Raw genomic sequence first — 18,887 nt, 5'->3', positions numbered from 1 at the left:
ATGTTCCCGATGTTGCGGGAGTCCAGAACCAGGGGTCACAGTCAGGGCCGGTGCTAGGAATTGCGGGGCCCAATTAGAAAACTGATGGCGGGGCCCCTACTCTCAGGGCCGGCCTTAGGATGTGCGGGGCCCAATTGGGAACAATTTTGGTGAACCCCAGATTCCCAGCCAAGGTGTGTCAGCCCAGTTATTTAGTATATATTATGAAATTGTACACTAGGTGCTATGGATTCTACACTGTGTGAATCTCTCCTGCTCCCTCCCGTTTGCCTGTCAGTAGCTCCACTGGCTGCCAACCTTTACCGTAGCTGCTAATTACCATTAAACTGCATTATGTGATTGGACACAATGCCCCTTGGAGACAGCGGCTGATTGGACGGGAGGAGAAGTATTTGTTGATTGGACGGGAATTTTAAAGCAAGCTGGTTGGTGATTGGATGCAATCCCCTTAGAGACAGCGATTGATTGGCCGCCAAATAAATTGTCAAATCTGTAACAAAAATCGCGGGTCGGTGCGAACTCAGTGGATCTGGTTGTATCTCCAAACTAATCTGGTTGTATCAACCAGACTATCTGGTTGTATCTCCAAACTAAACTGGTTGTATCAACCAGACTATCTGGTTGTATCTCCAAACTAAACTGGTTGTATCAACCAGACTATCTGGTTGTATCTCCAAACTAAACTGGTTGTATCAACCAGACTATCTGGTTGTATCTCCAAACTAAACAGTATAACATGCAGGTACATTCATTTAAAATTCAGTGATTATTTCACATGATTTCTCACTGTGTAAAGCTCAATATCTGACCAATTTCTGTTTAACACGTTTGGTCTGCCGTGAGCATTTTTCTCTCCCAAAATAGTTCACATCTAGCAAACCGATCAACGAACCAGACAGCAGTTGGACGCAGTCATAGAACCATAGACAATAGGTGCAGGAGTAGGCCATTTGGCCCTTCGAGCCTGCACAGCCATTCAATATGATCATGGATGATCATCCAACTCAGTATCCTGTACCTGCCTTCTCTCCATACCCCCTGATTCCTTTAGCCACAAGGGCCACATCTAACTCCCTCTTAAATATAGCCAACGAACTGGCCTCAACTACATTCTGTGCCAGAGAATTCCAGAGATTCACCACTCTCTGTGTAAAAAATGTTTTTCTCATCTCAGTCCTAAAAGATTTCCCCTTTATCCTTAAACTGTGACCCCTTGTTCTGGACTTCCCCAACATCGGGAACAATCTTCCTGCACCTAGCCTGTCCAACTCCTTAAGAATTTTGTAAGTTTCTATAAGATCCCCCTCAATCTTCTAAATTTTAGCGAGTGCAAGCCGGGTCTATCCAGTCTTTCTTCATATGAAAGTCCTGACATCCCAGGAATCAGTCTGGTGAACCTTCTCTGTACTCCCTCTATGGCAAGAATGTCCTTCCTAAGATTAGGAAACCAAAACTGTACGCAATACTCCAGGTGTGGTCTCACCAAAACCCTGTACAACTGCAGTAGAACCTCCTTGCTCCTATACTCAAATCATTTTGCTATGAATGCTAACATACCATTCGCTTTCTTCACGGCCTGCTGCACCTGCATGCCTACTTTCAATGACTGGTGTACCATGACACCCAGGTCTCGTTGCATCTCCCCTTTGCCTAATCGGCCACCATTCAGATAAAAGGCTACTTTCCTGTTTTTGCCACCAAAGTGGGTAACCTCACATTTATCCACATTATACTGCATCTGCCATGCATTTGCCCACTCTCCCAGCCTATCCAAGTCACCTTGTAGCCTCCTAGTTTAAACAGTTTAGAGATGTTTAGAGGGCTTCAGATGGGTTCAGAAGTGTTGTAGAGGGAAATAGGGGGGAATAGACGGGGTTTAGAGGTGTTCAGAGGGGTTTAGAGACGTTATAAGCCCCCCGTGAGAAATTGTATTTCTCTGAAATTGAAGATAGACATAAAGCTGGAGTAACTCAGCAGGACAGGCAGCGCAGCGACTCTGGAGAGAAAACCCTTCTTCAGACTGAATTGAACTCTCGTCGGTGAGAGTACTTGTGATTGTCTGGAGAAGGGTCTCGACCAGAAACACAACCCTCTCCCCAGAGCCGCTGCCCGTCCCGCTGAGCCACCTTCAACTTCAGAGCCAAACAAAAAACACAGAGTGCTGGAGGAACTCAGCGGTCAAGGCGGCTGCCTCACCCGCTGTGTTTCTCCAGCATTTTTGTCTACCGCTAAACGTCAATGATTCCGGGAATGCTGAGGAGACAGGGTGATAGAGAGGGAGTGGGAGAGCTAGAGAGAGACGAGATGGGGAGCGGGAGAGAGAGAGCGAGAGAGAGGGAGGGAGGGGGAGAGCAAAAGACAGAGAGACACAACGTGGGTCGGTAGGTGAATGACTAACCTGCCCACCAGGAAGAAGCCCCTTCTCGCGGTCCGGGGCCCTCACTCATGATGGTGAGTTTAAAGAAATTCTCAATGTGTCATCGATCTACATTCCTCAGTAAATGTAATTGTGTTTTAAACAAGTATTATTGACGGCGCGTGAATTTTATACAAAGGAACACGGCGTCATTAATACTCATTCAAAACACAATAACATTTACTGAGGAATGTGGATGGATGCAGATTGATATAACAACTTGTTAACTACTTCATGTTAAGAAGTGCTAACAGTACTAGTTAACAAATCGTTTGTGTCTGATGGCCGTACAGCGGTTGTTATACATGGTCGTTTAAAAAAATAATCCGCATGGCGAATTTAAAAAAAAAATCTTTATTTAACAAAGAGAATTCGTATTTCCGTACGAAATACGGAACATTAGTGCGGGGCCCCCATTAGGCGCGGGGGCAATCGGTCAAATCAGCTTAAAGCCGGCCCTGGTCACAGTTTAAGAACGGGGTAGGCCATTTAGGACTGAGATGAGGGAAAACTTTTTCACCCAGAGAGTTGTGAATCTGCGGAATGCTCTGGCACAGAAGGCAATGGAGGTCAAATCACTGGATGTTTTCAAGAGAGAGTCAGATATAGCTCTTAGGATGAACGGAATCAAGGGATATGGGGAGAAAGCAGATACGGGCTCCTGATGTTGGATGATCAGTCATGCTCAAAGGGCTGAACAGCCTACTTCTGCAGCTATTTTCTATGTTTCTATAAAACAATCAACCAACTGCTATATTTGAGAACATAGGCTTGCAATGGGAGTTTCCCTTTTTGCTTTAGCAATCGTTTGAATCTACAATAAATAGTCATTATGTTTTGTTTGCATGGTGTAAGCAAGCTCTTTCAGAGGTAGATATAACATGAAAATACCCGTTATTTTAAAAATTCAGGTTCAACTGATTCTTGAACCAGCTAGCTGTAGCAATGTATTTTTAATTAGCATTTACAGTTTTTAAGGCTAGATTTTGCATGCATTGCCTGGAACAGGCAAGATTTGGAGTATTGCGTGCAGTTCTGGATCTGGAGGCTTTGGGGAGGGTGCAGCAGTTTAGAAGAGTTTGAAAAAATGACATGTTGAAGACGTCCTTCGACTATGTAGAAGACCTCCTTCGACCTTCTTTGACTATGTTGAAGACCAGCTTCGACTAACTACGACTAGCTACGACTAACTTTGGGAAAATTGGATACTGAATAGTGGAGAGTGAAGACGACATCCTTCGATCTCCTTCGACTATGATGAAGACTATTTACGTCTACCTTTGACTACCCTCGATTACCTACGACTAACATGCTGACCTACTACGACCTTAGACGACTAAACCTACGAATAAAAAAAAGTATAGATTTTTTCCATGGCGACCTTTTTTTACTCGCGGGCATTTTTCAATGTTGAAAAACACGCCGCGACCTAGCTGAGGCCTCGAGAACACGGGGACTACGCTCGAGCATGAAGGAGAGTTACAAAGACCTCCTATGACCTCGTGTCGAGCATGCTGCGAGTATGAGTAGAGGGTAAACTCGCCAGAACTCGCGGATTTGCTCGCCTAAGTGGGACAGCCCCTTAATAATGTTGGGATCGTGAGACCATAGAAGGTAATGGATACACAGGTGTGTAATTTTCTTCCTGGTATCTAATTTTGCTCTGGTCATTTTAAAACTTTAACATTCATCTACATGTCCAACCAAAAATTCAAACCAAACTACTCGCCTTTGATTTTCATTGAAATCTTATTATTTATTTGATCTAATTCACTGCCTTGTTTGTAAACCCGAACACTTGGCTAAATCAATAAAAGACACATGATATTTACTGTGTACAGAATTGGTAAGGCATTGCCAACTTTTACTCTGCTCTCACTCAACTCTACTAAGTGCCCAATAAGGGAAAAAAACCCACAATCCAAGATGACTACCTGCATTATTGGAGTTTCCACATTACACAGCAATCTAAAAATTTCAGAGGGAAAGTTTAAAAGCATTTTAATTTGTTAAAGGAAAATGTTGTGTAAATAAATGTTGTATTTGCATTTTGGGATGTATTTTAATTATCAATGGTGGAAAACTAATGGCATGTTTAAACATTATCCAAGACTAAAGTAAGTCAGATATTATGTAAAAGCCGTCAGTACATACAGTGTTTATCATGTTTTGCAGGAGAAGAAATTGCTTAGCTAATAAGCTTAAGCTGATAAATTGGTACAACGCAATCCAGTAACTTCACTATATGAAAGACTGACTCTAAAAGTCATTGTTTTATTTTTATTTTTTGGTCTCTGCCTACAGTGTGTAAAAACATCAGAGTGAATAAGCAGGTAGAACGGTGCCAATTCCTTTGCTCCATAGATGCTGCCTCACCCGCTGAGTTTCTCCAGCATTTTTTGTCTACATTTCATTTTTCCAGTATCTGCAGTTCATTCTGAAACAGAGTGAATAAGCAGCCCCTTTCCCTTTACCAAATAAAATTGCACTGTTTAAATGGGAGGTTGATTTTCTATTCGCCTGTACTCCAAAATTCGCAGAGAGTAATTTCACTATCCAGATGGCTAATGTGTCCAAACACAGGCACAAAGTTTAATCATTTTTTATAGGTGAGGATTACAGTTACAAATACATCTATAGACAGCATTTTACAAAGAATGGAGTACACGGCAGATGGTGGATAACATTTTACATTCTCTTTGGACTGCACACCCTTTGAGATCACAGACAGAACTCAACACTGTAAGATTGATTCTTTGACAAGCACTCACTTTGAATGAGACTGACTACCAGCAGTATGGAAATGTTGAATAATTCTGACATCTCAGATTGTCTGATCTCAGATTCTGACATCTCAGTACTGTCAAGAATTATTTAAAATGTTTGAATGGGGTAAAACGGGATGGACTGGAAAACAGGGGGCCATGATCGTGCGTGGGAGGGAACTGCAGATGCTTGGCCATGATCATGTTGCTTCATTAAACATGTTAGACCCCTTGTAGGGCATATAGTTTGGTTTATTGTTCATTGTCTCGTGTAATGAGGTACAGTGAAAAGTATTTTTGTTGCGTGCTATCCAGTCAGCGGAAAGGCCATACATTATTGATAGGATGGTTCAGTTATCTAATAACAGCGGGGGAAAACTGTCCCTGAATTTGGAGATGTGTGTTTTCACACTTCTGTACTTGCCTGATGGGCGAGGGGAGAAGAAAGAGGTGAGGCTCATCTTTGATTATGCTGGCAGCCTTGCATCTGCTCAGTATTAGCCAGACTATTAATTGGCTTGGCGTTGGGAAGGCTGACATTCATTATCAGCTATTTATCATTCATTATCACTAATCGGTCCCTAAACTGAGTGGCTTGCTGGCCAATTGCAGAGAGCTATTAAAAATCATCAACTTTGATGGTACATAAAAATGCTGGAGAAACTCAGCGGGTGCAGCAGCAGCATCTATGGAGTGAAGGAAATAGGCAACGTTTCCGGCCGAAACCCGATTGAAGTTGTACCTAGACCAGGATGGGCGGACATCTGGGAACAGAAGGGTTTTACGACATTAAAGAGGAGACACGAGAGACACGCGAGACTACTGATTTTGGAATATTGTGTAATACACAAATTGCTGTTGGAGCTCAATGAATCAGACAGCATCTGTGGATAGAAACAGACAGATGACGTTTTCCATCCGGACCCCGTTTCAGAATGATTGTTTCTTGGTCATTGTTATTGATACTAAATTTTCATTCCAGATTTATTTAATTAGTTTGAATTAAATTCCCCAGCTACCAATCTGAGAATCAAACTGATGCCTTCAGTTCAGGGATCCCAGTTGCTGGATGTCTGTGTAATGGCTCGAACATTGTGCAGCAATGCCCATCGTTTGAGTGTAGTTATAGTGTTTTTATTTTGACTGGGTATGTGTGGGGAAACTTTTAAAATATTTTCCCTGTAAGGAGGACCCGACCTTTTCCCTGTCGGGTCTCCATTGTCGTTGGGGCCTAACACCGTGGAGCGGCCTCCAACCGGAACGACCTGGGGCTCCAGTCGCGGAGCCTGCGGACTACTCACCATCGCGGAGCTGGCCGAGTTCGGAACGAGAGGAGCTGTGGTGGCTCGCTGCTGCGGCCCAACCCTGGAGAATCAGAGACTCCAACCGCCAGCTCGGTGGACGGTGACATAGGGAGCTCGCGGGTCCCTAGTGGGAGACCGCTTTTTTTGGAGCTTCTGCAACGGCAACTTCTCACGCCCGAGTTGCGGGGTTGAAAATTACCTGGAGCGGGGCCTTACATCGCCCGGGGCAGCTTTAATGGCCGCGGGACTTGCTAGCGCCTGCCGGGGGGCTCCAACATCAAGACCCGGAGTGTGGCCTTGCATCGCCCGGCGCGGCTTTAATGGCTGCGAGACTTATTTACCATCGCCCATCGGGGGCTTTGACTTTGACATCGGGAGGGGAATGGGGAGTGCAGGGTAGAGATAAGACTTTGCCTTCCATCACAGTGAGGAGGAGATTCGCTGTGATGGATGTTTGTGTAAATTATGTTGTGTCCTGGTTCTTTTTCTTGTTTGTATGACTGAAGAAACCAAATTTCGTTTGAACCTCAATGAGGTCCAAATGACAAACAATAAATTGTATCATTGTGTCATTGTATCATCTCCCCTTCGTAAATTCATATCCATACGTAGCTGCAGGAACCAACTCAGCAGGTTAAACATATTTTAAAGGGTGCTTGGTTTGTACCAGTGGCTACAAAGGCCTCGGTGGAAGAAGTTGCAAAACAAATTAGATAGCATAAGATACAAAGTGCTGGAGTAACTCAGCGGGGCAGGCAGCATCTCTGGACAGGATAGATAGGTGATGTTTCGGTTTGGGATTCTTCTTCGGACTGATTGTTAATGGGGGGTGGCAAGAAAGCTGGAAGAGAAGAAGAACAGGATAAAGCCTGGCAAATTATTGGTTGGATATCGAAACAAAAAGCTGGAGTAAATTAGCGGGTCAGACAGCATCTCTGGAGAAAAGGAATAGGTGACATTTGTGGTCGAGACTGAGAGTCAGGGGAAAAGGAAACAAGAGGTACTGTATAGACGGTGATATAGAGAGATGCAGAACAAATGAATGAAAGTTATGCAAAAAAGGAACGATGATAAAGGAAACAGGCCATTGTTAGCTAGGGGTTAGGTGAAAACGAGTTACAGACAATGAAACTCAACAAGACGCCTTTGAATGGTACAACGACTTTGGTGGGCGAAGGATGGAGAGAGAGGGGATGCAATGGTTACTTGAGGTTAGAGAAATCGATATTGATACCGCTGGGTTGTCAGCTGCCCAAACAAAATATGTGTTGTTCCTCCAATTTGCATTTGGCCTCATCTGACAATGGAGGAGGCCCAGGACAGAAAGGGCAGTATGGGAATGAGAAATGGATTAAAGTGTTTGGCAACCGGGAGATCAGGTAGGTTCAAGCGGACTGAGCGAAGGTGTTCAACGAAACAATCACTCAGTCTCCATTTGGTCTCGCCGAGCCTACACCTTGAACAACGGATACAGTAGATGAGGTTTGGAGGAGGTGCAAGTGAACCTCTGACTAATCTGAAAGGACTGTCGGGTATAGGGACAGGTGTTGCATCTCCTGCGGTTGCTGGGGAAGGTACCTGGGGAGGGGGTGGTTTGAGTGGGAATGAATGAGTTAACCAGGAAGTTGCAGAGGGTACGGTCCCAGCGAAAAGGCGGAAAAGGGTGGAGATGGGAGATCTGGATCCCATTGGAGGTGGCGAAAATGTCAGAGGATTATGTGCTGTATGAGGCGGCTGATGGGGTGAAAGGTGAAGACTAGGGGGACTCTGTCTCTGTTGCGATTGGGGGGAGGGGGAGCAAGAATGGAACTGTGGGTTACTTAGGAGACATGTGTGAGAGCCTCATCTGTGATAGAAGAAAGGAACCCATTCCCTGAAGATTGAGGACAGGTCAGATATCCTGGTATGGAACACCACATCTTTGGTAGACACAAAATGCTGGAGTAATTCAGCAGGTGAGGCAGCATCTATGGAGAGAAGGAATTGGGGTCAATTCCTTCTCTCCATAGATGCTCCCTCACCCATTGAGCTACTCCAGCATTTTGTGTCTACCTTCGATTTTACCAGCATCTGCAATTCTTTCTTAAAACACCTGCGAACATGTGGCGACCATGTGGCGACTGCAGAGTCTCCTGCAGTCGCCTAAAAAGTCGCCTAAGTGGGATAGTCCCATTACTCCAGCTTTTTTGTGTCTATCTTCGGCGGAGATCAGCTTGTGAGTGGCAGTTGAAATGCATAAAGGTATCTTCAGCAACAAATTGTGAAGGAGAATGTCCATTTTCTTTTCTCCCTGAGGTCCTTTCTGTTCAAAGAAGCCAGACGCCAGCCAATTGATTTATCACACATGGATAAAGCAAAGGCTTAGTGCTGATGTTTTGAGACAAGCAGTATTTGTTTCCTAATAACCTGCTGAAAGATGGTCAGTTTAGGTTTCACTACCACAAGAGTGTTACTCCAGACGTCATTACAGCCTTGGTCTAAACACAGACCAGAACCTACATCCATGGGTGAAGAGATATCAAGCAGCCTTTGACTGAGTGAAGTGTCAGGGATCCCTGGTAAAACTGAAGTCATTTGGAATCAAGGGGATCAATTCCACTTGCTCATGTCATGCCTTGTGAAATGGAAGATGGTTGCAGTTGGCAATAACAGTGCATTGCTGCAGGAGTTTCCCCCGGCAGTGTCGACAGGACAGTGATGAAGAAAGTCAAAAACATCAAAATTGTGAGCATGCATAACTCGGAACATTTGTCCTGGGCCCAGCAATAAAAAAGAAAGTCCATCCTAATGCCTCTACTTTCTACGAAGATTGAGGAGGTTCTGTATGTGCAAACAAATACTCTCAAATATACTTCTGCAAGTGTACAGTAAACAGCGTATTGACTGATTGCATCACGGCCTAGTTCGACAACTCAAACGCACAGGGATGAAGAAGACTGCAAAAAGTGGTGAACACTGCCCAGTCCATCACGGGTTTTGCCTCGCCTTTTTAACAAGTTTGTGTTCACAAAATGAATTTTGGTTGTCAGGTGGCTGCAGCCCAATTGTTTGCCTTGGCTTGGCTTTTAAAATCATTGCAACAGTTGGATGCCTGCCCAAGCATCCATACGGCCCACAATGTCTATACTAGCCCTCTGGAAACCAGTACCTTCGGCCCGCAACACCCATACTAGCGCAACAGACAGCCCCCCACTGGCAAGCAGTATTGGAATTGGTGGAGAGGTGGAATATTGCGTTGGTGACCAGCCCTCCCGTGTGATGCTGGGACCCAACGGGTCCCACTTAGTCTAGTATATATATATATAAAGAAGTTTGGCAAAAAAAGCTGGAGTAACTCAGTGGGACAGACAGTATCTTTGGAGAGAATTAATGGGTGATGTTTTGGGTCGAGACCCTTCTTCAGACCTCCTAAATATATTATATATATATATATATATATATATATATATATATATATACATACATACATACTGTGAGCGCTAATATGGGTGTTGTGGGCTGAAGGGACTGGTTTCCAGAGGGCTAGTATGGACATTGTGGGCCGAATCGATTCTTGGGCTGGTGGCTCAGTCACTCAAGCCTGTTGTGCTGGAAGTTGACTCACGGCTATTCCTTGAAATTCCATTTCAAGCAGGGTGCAAGGCCACCAAATTCAAGTGCAGTTTCATACCATTTCAAGCAGAGAGCAAGGCCACTAAAGACAGCGAGTCGTGACCTCTCCCTCCTCCATCTTGCAGCAATTGAGCCACGTCCACACTTCTGGGTTTTATAGTCCCTCCCCACTCCCACCAGAAGGGGCATGGCCTTCATGGTGTGATAGACAGCAGAGAGAATCTCAACATTTTTTAAACACTTACAACTCTTTTATTTTTCATTGATGGGAAAACTCCTCGGCACCTGATGAGTGGAGGGGGACTGAGTAAGATGGCCAAAAATCACAGCCGTACGTGGTAGCGTTTTTTTCTAAATTCAATATAAAGCGCACACAGGAAGTGGTCAGGATTAGACTTTTAATTATATTGAAGGCAAGGCAACTTTAATTAGGCAAGGCAACTTTAATTTGGCAAGGCAACTTTAATTAGGCAAGGCAACTTTAATTAGGCAAGGCAACTTCAATTCGGCAAGGCAACTTCAATTCCACAAGGCAACTTTATTTCGGCAAGGCAACTTTAATTCGCCAAGGCAACTTTAATTGGGCAACACAGCTTTAGCATTTACAAACCAAAGGCAACACAGCTTTAGCATTTCCAAGCCAAAGGCAACGCAGCTTTAGCATTTCCAAACCAAAGGCAACGCAGCTTTAGCATTTCCAAACCAAAGGCAGCACAGCTTTAGCATTTCCATTTCATACCATTTCAAGCAGGGTGCAAGGACACCAAATTCAAGTGCAGTTTCCGACCACTTCAAGCAGGATGCAAGGCCACCAAATTCAAGTGCACTTTCATACCACTTCAAGCAGGGTGCAAGGCTACCAAATTCAAGTGCTGTTTCATACCACTTAAATCAGGGTGCAAGGCCACCAAATTCAAGTGCAGTTTCATACCATTTCAAGCAGGGTGAAACCATCATAAAACAGCACATAGACACCACACTCACAGTTCAGTAGACATTCAGTGTGTTCAGTTGATTCACATGCTCAGACAGAGTCATGACCTCTCCCTCTTCCATCTTGCAGAGATTGAGCCACACCCACACTTCCGGGTTTTATAATCCCTCCCCCGGAAGGGTTGTGTCTTCATGGCGTGATTGACAGGAGAGAGGTTCTCAACATTGAAACACTAATAACATTTTTATTTTTCATTGATGGGAAGAATCCTCTGCACCTGATGAGCGGAGGGGGACTTAGTAAGATGGCCAAAGATCACAGCCATAAGTGGTAGTGTTTTCTAACATCAATATACAGTGCAAACAGGAAGTTGTCAAGTTTAACAATCATTTGCTGAGCTTTATTTTGAAGCAACCACTACCAACAACCATGTGTTGAGCTTTATTTCGAAGCAACTAGCACCAACAACCATTTGCTAAGCTTTATTTCAAAGCAACCAAATTTTCATTTTCAAACCACATTAAGGGCACTCAAGGTCAGTAAAGCCACACTCACAGTTTAGTAGACATGTGTTCAATGTTATTCACAGCTCAGACTGAGAGACATGACCCTCTCGCTCCCCCATCTTGCAGAGACTGACTGAGGCACTCAACACTTCCGGGATTAATAGTCCTTCCGGAAGGGGCATGGACTTCAGGAGAGAGAATCTCAACATGTTTTAAACACTAATAACTCTTTTATTTTTCATTGATGGGAAAAATCCTCCTGTCCGGCACAGCGGAGGGGGACTCTGAGTAAGATGGCCAAAAATCACAGCCGTAAGTGGCGGCGTTACATTTCACATGTATCGACAAGATCATCAAATCCCATCTCCTGCCTTTGACCTCCGACACTGTTCATTGAAATTCAAGGTTGGACTTCAATACACCATCACATTCTAATACAGTTACCACTGTTCAATAACTCCCATCCCAGCTAAATCAGCATCCTAGCACCAAAATAACAGGGAATACATATTTCAATTACACAACAATATCTTAGCCCTGACTAGTGAGATGGATGTTGCATTTGAAACTTGACAATAATCAAACTAGCAATCCCTTCCAACAACTGTTAAAAATACATCAGCAATTACATTTGCTTTGATTTTAACTCAACTGCCTATTTTTACCATCTGTATTCAAATTACAATCAATTATAAGATAAAATGGTTCAATGGTCCTTTATTATCACGTACCGAGGCACAGTTAAATTTAATTTACCATACAGTCATACCAAAAAAGCAACAAGATACAAAACTACATAAAAATTTAAACATAAACAGCCACCACAGTGGCGTGTGAGAATCCCCAGGGCCCACGGCATAAGCGGAGACCCGCAGCCATCAGTTCAATGTCTGGGCCACACACACACTCCTTCACTGTGATGTGACCAGAATTGTACTGGCCACTGTCACTCTCTCTGCAGTCCCTGTCCGCCCAAACAGTCAGAAAGCCGTCCACACTCACACCAGACTCCAGGATGTTCTCATGGCACGATGTTCCCGCAAACACTGAGATCACTGCACTCACGGCAATCCCTCCGTGTTCCCACCAGCGCCGGCAGCACGTCTATCTTGTTTTTCAGTGACCTCACATTGCCACCGTGATGGAAGGCGAATAACTTTTACCTTTACGGAAAAAGTCGCATCTCCGTCGAGGGAAGAGATTTAAAAAGTTTCCCCGATCCCCCAAATCATCTTGCCATTACATTTTAATGCACCATGGATGAGTAAAAGGAACTGAAACTCCTGCAATAACTTCATCCATTTTTATCAAAAAGATTGCATGTGCTCATTTTAATTAAAAACACTCATTATATATTTTCCCAGGTGCATGTATGAGAAGTTTAACAGCTATATTATGAATTGAATTACCTTGAAACGTTAATTTTAAGCATTTTAAAAAACACATAAACATCTTTTCAAATAAATTTCATGAACCCCACACTACTTATTACAAAATAAATAATTTTCTTTTGTCTTCAATTAAGAAACTACATATTTATCCAGAACTATTTATGCTGAACTCCTATCTAGCTCTTTGATGACCCTCGACCGATCCTTGATTGGACTTTGCTGGCTTTACCTTGCACTAAACGTTATTCCCTTATCATTTATCTAAACACTGTAAATGGATCGATTGTAATCATGTATTGTCTTTCTGCTGATTGGTTAGCACGCAACAAAAAGCTTTTCACAGTACCTGTGTTAATCACATGATAACAATCTAAAGTAAACCAAACACCATGAAACGTATGTAGAAAGACCATCAACAATCCATGATTTGTCGAATTGTAAAGATGTGACAGTCTTGTTTTCCCCACTTTGGGGCCAGGGACCATTCACTATTTCACTCTTCAAAAAGAAAATAACTGGTCCAGGTATCTGATTTTGGATATCCTTTGCTTTGCCCCACTGTGAGTAGATTGGAAATGACCTATTTCTCATCTAGCCCTTGCAATGTCAAGTAAGAAAGCTTAATTCACACCACCCTTAAAATGTACACAATTCTTATGGGGCTCGAGAGAATGGATTTGGAGCTAATGTTCCCTAAATTGGAATATCCAGGTGACAATCTCAAAATAAAGGGGCAGCCACTCTTCACCCAACGGTGGAGAATCTTTGCAATCCATTAACTATGAGCATTATGGTGGCTCAGCCACTGAACGTATAATAGAAAGAGATCAAAATCTTTTAGAAATGAAGAAAACCGAGAAGTTTGTGCTGGGAAGTGGAACCATGTTAAAAGATGAGCCATGATTTTATTGAGTAGGGGTAATAGGTAGAACAATGGCGAATGGATTTATGTTCTGTCAACATCTATCAACATCTATATTGTGGATGTCTTCTGTTCTCTCTGTAACAGGCCACCTGATTACTTTTTGTGACAGACTGACCTATTTTTCTCCCATTGCCTGGTGTCCATAGAGTCTACTGTGTAAATCAAATGAATTTTCAGTTGTATGACTGGCCAAGGATCTAAAAGGTCCACAAACAACATGCTCACTGGTGTACACTGTTACTAACCACTATGTACCACTGTTATCCTGAAAACTGTGGCTCACTCGATGTATCACTCTGCTTGAAGATCAATATATACTGTATATCAATTTTTATCACCAAGCAGAAGAAATGAATCCAGAGCAAAATAAGATTTTAAATCTCCTATTTCTCAGTTTAACAAAAAAAAAAAAAAAATCACATGTCTAGTCTATTATTTACTCATGGATTAGATAGGATATCAGTCCCTGCTACTTCATATTGCGCCATTGTCTGACATTGTTTCTTGCTATCATGCTGAAGGACTAATAAAATAAATCTCTTTATGTTCCAAACAAATTTAGTTTGCTGACGAACTATGAGATGTGAGAAAAGAAATCATGAGTGCCCTTCTCGACCGTAAAAATGTTGTTACTACTCCCTTTTGCTTGTCTTTTATTTCTCTCTCCCCCCCCCCCCTCTCCCGCACACACACAGAAGCTCCAAGCTGTGAGTGAAATTGCTCCAGCTGTGAGATATACACCCACGCACCTACCTGATATGATTAATGATGAGCGTTGTAGATGGAATGAAAAAATCATCCACCCTATCAAACTGTTTGCCGACTGGTTGGGTGTGGATGGTATGATGGGCTGCACTCCCACTGGCCTGATTAATTACCTGTAGAGAAGGAGTTACCAAAATAGAAATTTACTCAACACAAAATGAAACCATGTGAAGAATTTAAAAATGACCAGAAATTACTGTCAGTTATTACAATGCTTAGAAATTCATTAAAAGATAGAATGGACTTGTGGGCTTGTGAATTTAAGAGTCTGTGTTTATTCAAATTGCCACACTGCACTCCTTCATGAATTAATACATACATAATGTATTTATCAATAGAAAGACATATGATGTGTTGCTGTCAGTGGTAGATGGGTATTTCATTTAATTTTCTGTTGTTAAAATACAGCTGCAAGCCCTTATAGATGGAATTAATGATCGCAGTGTACTCTGATGATGCATTTTAAAAGCTGTGGAAGTATTTTTTTGAAGATCATGCACAATTAATTAAAATTAAAATTAATTTAAGCTTGAGACTTTTTGATGTTTTTTTTTGTTTAGTTTCGAGATACAGTGCGGAAACAGGCCTTTTGGCCCACCGGGTCCGCGCCGAACAGTGCTCCCCACACATTAATAATATCCTATACCCACTAGGGACAATTTTTACATTTACCAAGCCAATTAACCTACAAACATGAACGTCTTTGGCGTGTGGGAGGAAACCGAAGGTCTCGGAGAAAACCCACTCAGATCACGGGGAGAACGTACAAGCTCCGTACAGATGGCACCAGTAGTCAGGATCGAAGCCGGGTCTGTGGTGCCGCATTCGCTGTAAGGCAGCAACTCTATCGCTGCGCCCCCGTGACCACCATGATGCTATGAATTAATTGTTATCCTTAGTTTGCACTAACAGATTATTTATGATGTGCAAATAGTAAAATAGCTCATTATCGATGCAAAAACTAATCAAGACTTTCAATTAAGAGTCAGAATACTAACGCAGCACATGTATTATTAAAGGTGATGTGCTTGATTCTGTGTAACTGCTTTCCACTGATTTAAATAACAGAGTAGAATTCCAGTGACACTCAGATTATCTGTGGGTGAACCTGACGGAAAAGGCCAAGGAAGTGCAAACCTGGTGAAGAGGTTTTATATATGAAGTGTTGGTTGCTGTGCATTTGGTCAAGGCATCAAAGGTAATAAAGCAGTTAAAAAACAGCAGAAAAGGTCGAGTGGAAGCAAGCACAAATAGCGTTACTACTGTATATTTTTGAAGGGCAAATTCCATTTGATCTGTAGTAATTGATACTATTTTTACAATTTTTTTTTGTAGATCAAACTACAAACATGAGCTCATTGATTGTATAATGATACAGGCTTCCTGGTTTTAAGTGGAAACAGACTAACGTGACTTTGATTATTAATTAATATTACCATGACATTAATGCTATCTTTCTTCCTCTTAAACCTATCTATAAGATATAAAGGTGTGCTCATCATTAAGAAACCAGTTGTTTATTGGTTCTGAAGCAGTCAGTGGAGAATTTTGGACATAAACTTTTCATAACATTGTACAATCAAATCAGTGTATACATGTCGCTTGCAGTTTGCATTTGCTCTGTGGTAAAATTTTAATTTGAGAGAATATAAATTCGTGACATCTTTGATAAAGTTATTGCTAATGGTGTACAGTTAATCAGTTACTGTAAATGGATATGCTTACCTGCAGTGTAGGTGAGGTTTTGTGCATATCACCCCAGCTGAGAACCCAGACTTGATCGTGTGATTTATCGTAGTGAAGTTTTACTGGAACTGGATCGGTGGCTACGACCTATAGTGGGGAATAGAACTGAATGAAGTGCCGTTACAATCCCCGAAACTATTAATTATTAGAAAGCTCATATTGTTCTAGAAATTATTACTCAACATCCAAGAAAGTAAAGGGCCTGTCCCACTTGGCCGATTTTTCAGCGGGCTGCCGGCAACTGTCAAGTTCGCGGCACTCACTGAAAAACCAGGAACTGGAACGGCGACTGTCAGAGAGACACACACACACACACACACACACACACACACACACACACACACACACACACACACACACACACACACACACACTCACACACACACACACACACACACACACACACACACACACACACACACACACACACACACACACGTGCACACACACGTGCACACACACACACACATCGCAAAGGTGGAGGCCAGGGCAAGCAGGGGGGAGCGCTGTCTGATATTCACACAATGCAAAGCCAAGGTGATACAGACACACACCGCGATGAACAGGAAGGTTAAGACAGCTAGCACAGTGTAGGGTAAGTCCTTTAAAAGAGGGGGGAGAATGGGGGAGAAGGGAGGGGAGAAGGGGTGAGAAGGGGGAGAAGGGGGGAGAGGGGGGGAGAGGCGGGGAGAAGGGAGGTGGGGGGGGGGGGGGGAGAAGGAGTGGAGACACTTTTAAGAAGGCAGACAACTTTTAATAAGCCAGAGATACAAAGCTGTGAAGTTTGGGGGGCATTTAACATTACCAGTCGGTTCTCCTTGGTTCTGAAAACTCGTGCTTACGTTTTTTTCCCCCAATGAGCCAATGCCCGGTCAGCAAAGGTGATTAACTAAAACTACCTATGACTAGCTCAACTACCTATAACTACATGGCGACCTCTCTATAACTGCATCCACGACTACAAAAGTATCGAATTTCAATCCCAAATGTTCTCTATCTTCTGAAGTAATTTATTTTCATCTCAATCCTGAATGGCTGACCTACTATTTCGAGACCATGATTCTAGCAATGCAGACTTAAAGGAAAGAGCAATTGTGTGGTTCCTTGCACATAAAGCTGAGTGTTCTTGGCTTATTGAACTCCCTCAACGTTTAATCAAGACTCCTCAGCTTTCACACTACATCCTTCTTGTAACCCAAATAACCTTTTCGATGCTACACTTATGATGCATTGCTCTTGGGAACTATCTCAATTGCTTTCGAGCATGTATATCCTCCAAATTACGTTTGTCAATTTGATTTGTACAATGTATGTTAAGATTCATGTCGTTGGTTTATTACATAAATATTCTTACCATACTATCCTATTTCTTGATATGTAATCAGACCAATATTAAAGCTACTGAACAGGAACCTATAAAACTGCTCCTGCTTATGCTTTGTGGCCTTTACATTCTCTTATCTCTACCTGTCCTGATTTCCTAATCTTTCAGCTAATCCTTCATTACCAAGGTCGATGCAGTGCTTTTCATCCCCTATCTCTAGTTCTATTTTTCCTGTCCTTTTGGAACATCAAGTACTCTAGAATATTTATCTCCCAACCTTGGTCATCATCCAACCATGGCTCTTTAATAACTATTAGATTAAATCTATTTATCTCTAGTTGTTCCATTATTTCTTCTAACATGTTGCAAATGTCTTGTGCAATTAGATAATTTTAGCCCTTTAATCATTGTCTTTAGCTAATGTCACCATATTCACTCGCTATTACCGTTAAATACACTGTTTCAATCTATTTGTTTTTCACACAACTGCTCCAAAGCATTGAATTTTCTCTTTTAATATATTTCCTCTCATTTGAATCCTTAAACCCTTTTGAAATGATGGTGGTGATAACTTAAAAAAAGCAAGGATTGCATCTAAAACCCATTTACATTTGCAACTCATTATGTACGGTAACTTTAACCAAGCAAATAATAGCATTTACGTGAACTCAGTAGCACATAGAAGTGACTATAAATTCCCAGCATGTGAAATGTTTGGGTAGTAAAAGGATCTTCAGCACAGCAAGATGCTTTGCTGCATAAAATCAATAATTAAATAAAAGAAGAACCCAGCCTTCAGCTCTTGAAGACTGCCCTTTTTAATCTCATCATCATTACAACAAGTACATCGAAATTTGTTATGGAAATTTAGCAACTAATGTATTCAAAAGATTGTTACAATAATTATTTGAAAGTAATTACACATTAATAACTGCCTGCAAGTAGAGCATATAAAATTGTGATATGACATGGTTTTGTTCCAAGAGAAAATTTAAAATGATTCATTCCTGAAGAAAGTTCCAGCGACTTGCTGGTATTAAATGATTTATAAAATCAAATCTTCCTGCTGTTCTGGAACAACAGACAGCATTAATACTTCATTTACTGTAAAGTCCTCTGTTCCCACCACCCCACATCATGACACTGGATCATTATCAACAGCCATGGAAGAAAATGATTTGAAAATTATGATTGGCTTT

At 42.2% G+C, this 18,887-nt stretch overlaps 1 protein-coding gene across 2 annotated transcripts in view; it reads right to left on the bottom strand.

Moving 5' to 3' along the window:
• The window catches only part of fstl5 (follistatin like 5), a 738,182-nt gene that overhangs the window by 25,875 nt on the left and 693,420 nt on the right, over positions 1 to 18,887 (bottom strand). For both annotated transcript variants that reach the window (XM_033018303.1, XM_033018313.1), the window contains 2 exons: positions 16,344 to 16,451; positions 14,607 to 14,731 (listed from right to left, as the gene is read on the bottom strand). In XM_033018303.1, coding sequence (XP_032874194.1) covers positions 14,607 to 14,731; positions 16,344 to 16,451 — 233 coding nt within the window. The remainder of the gene's footprint in view (positions 1 to 14,606; positions 14,732 to 16,343; positions 16,452 to 18,887) is intronic.

This window comes from Amblyraja radiata, chromosome 1, assembly GCF_010909765.2.
Source record: "Amblyraja radiata isolate CabotCenter1 chromosome 1, sAmbRad1.1.pri, whole genome shotgun sequence".
Taxonomy (NCBI): domain Eukaryota; kingdom Metazoa; phylum Chordata; class Chondrichthyes; order Rajiformes; family Rajidae; genus Amblyraja; species Amblyraja radiata.
This window is presented reverse-complemented; position numbering and strand designations above follow the sequence as displayed.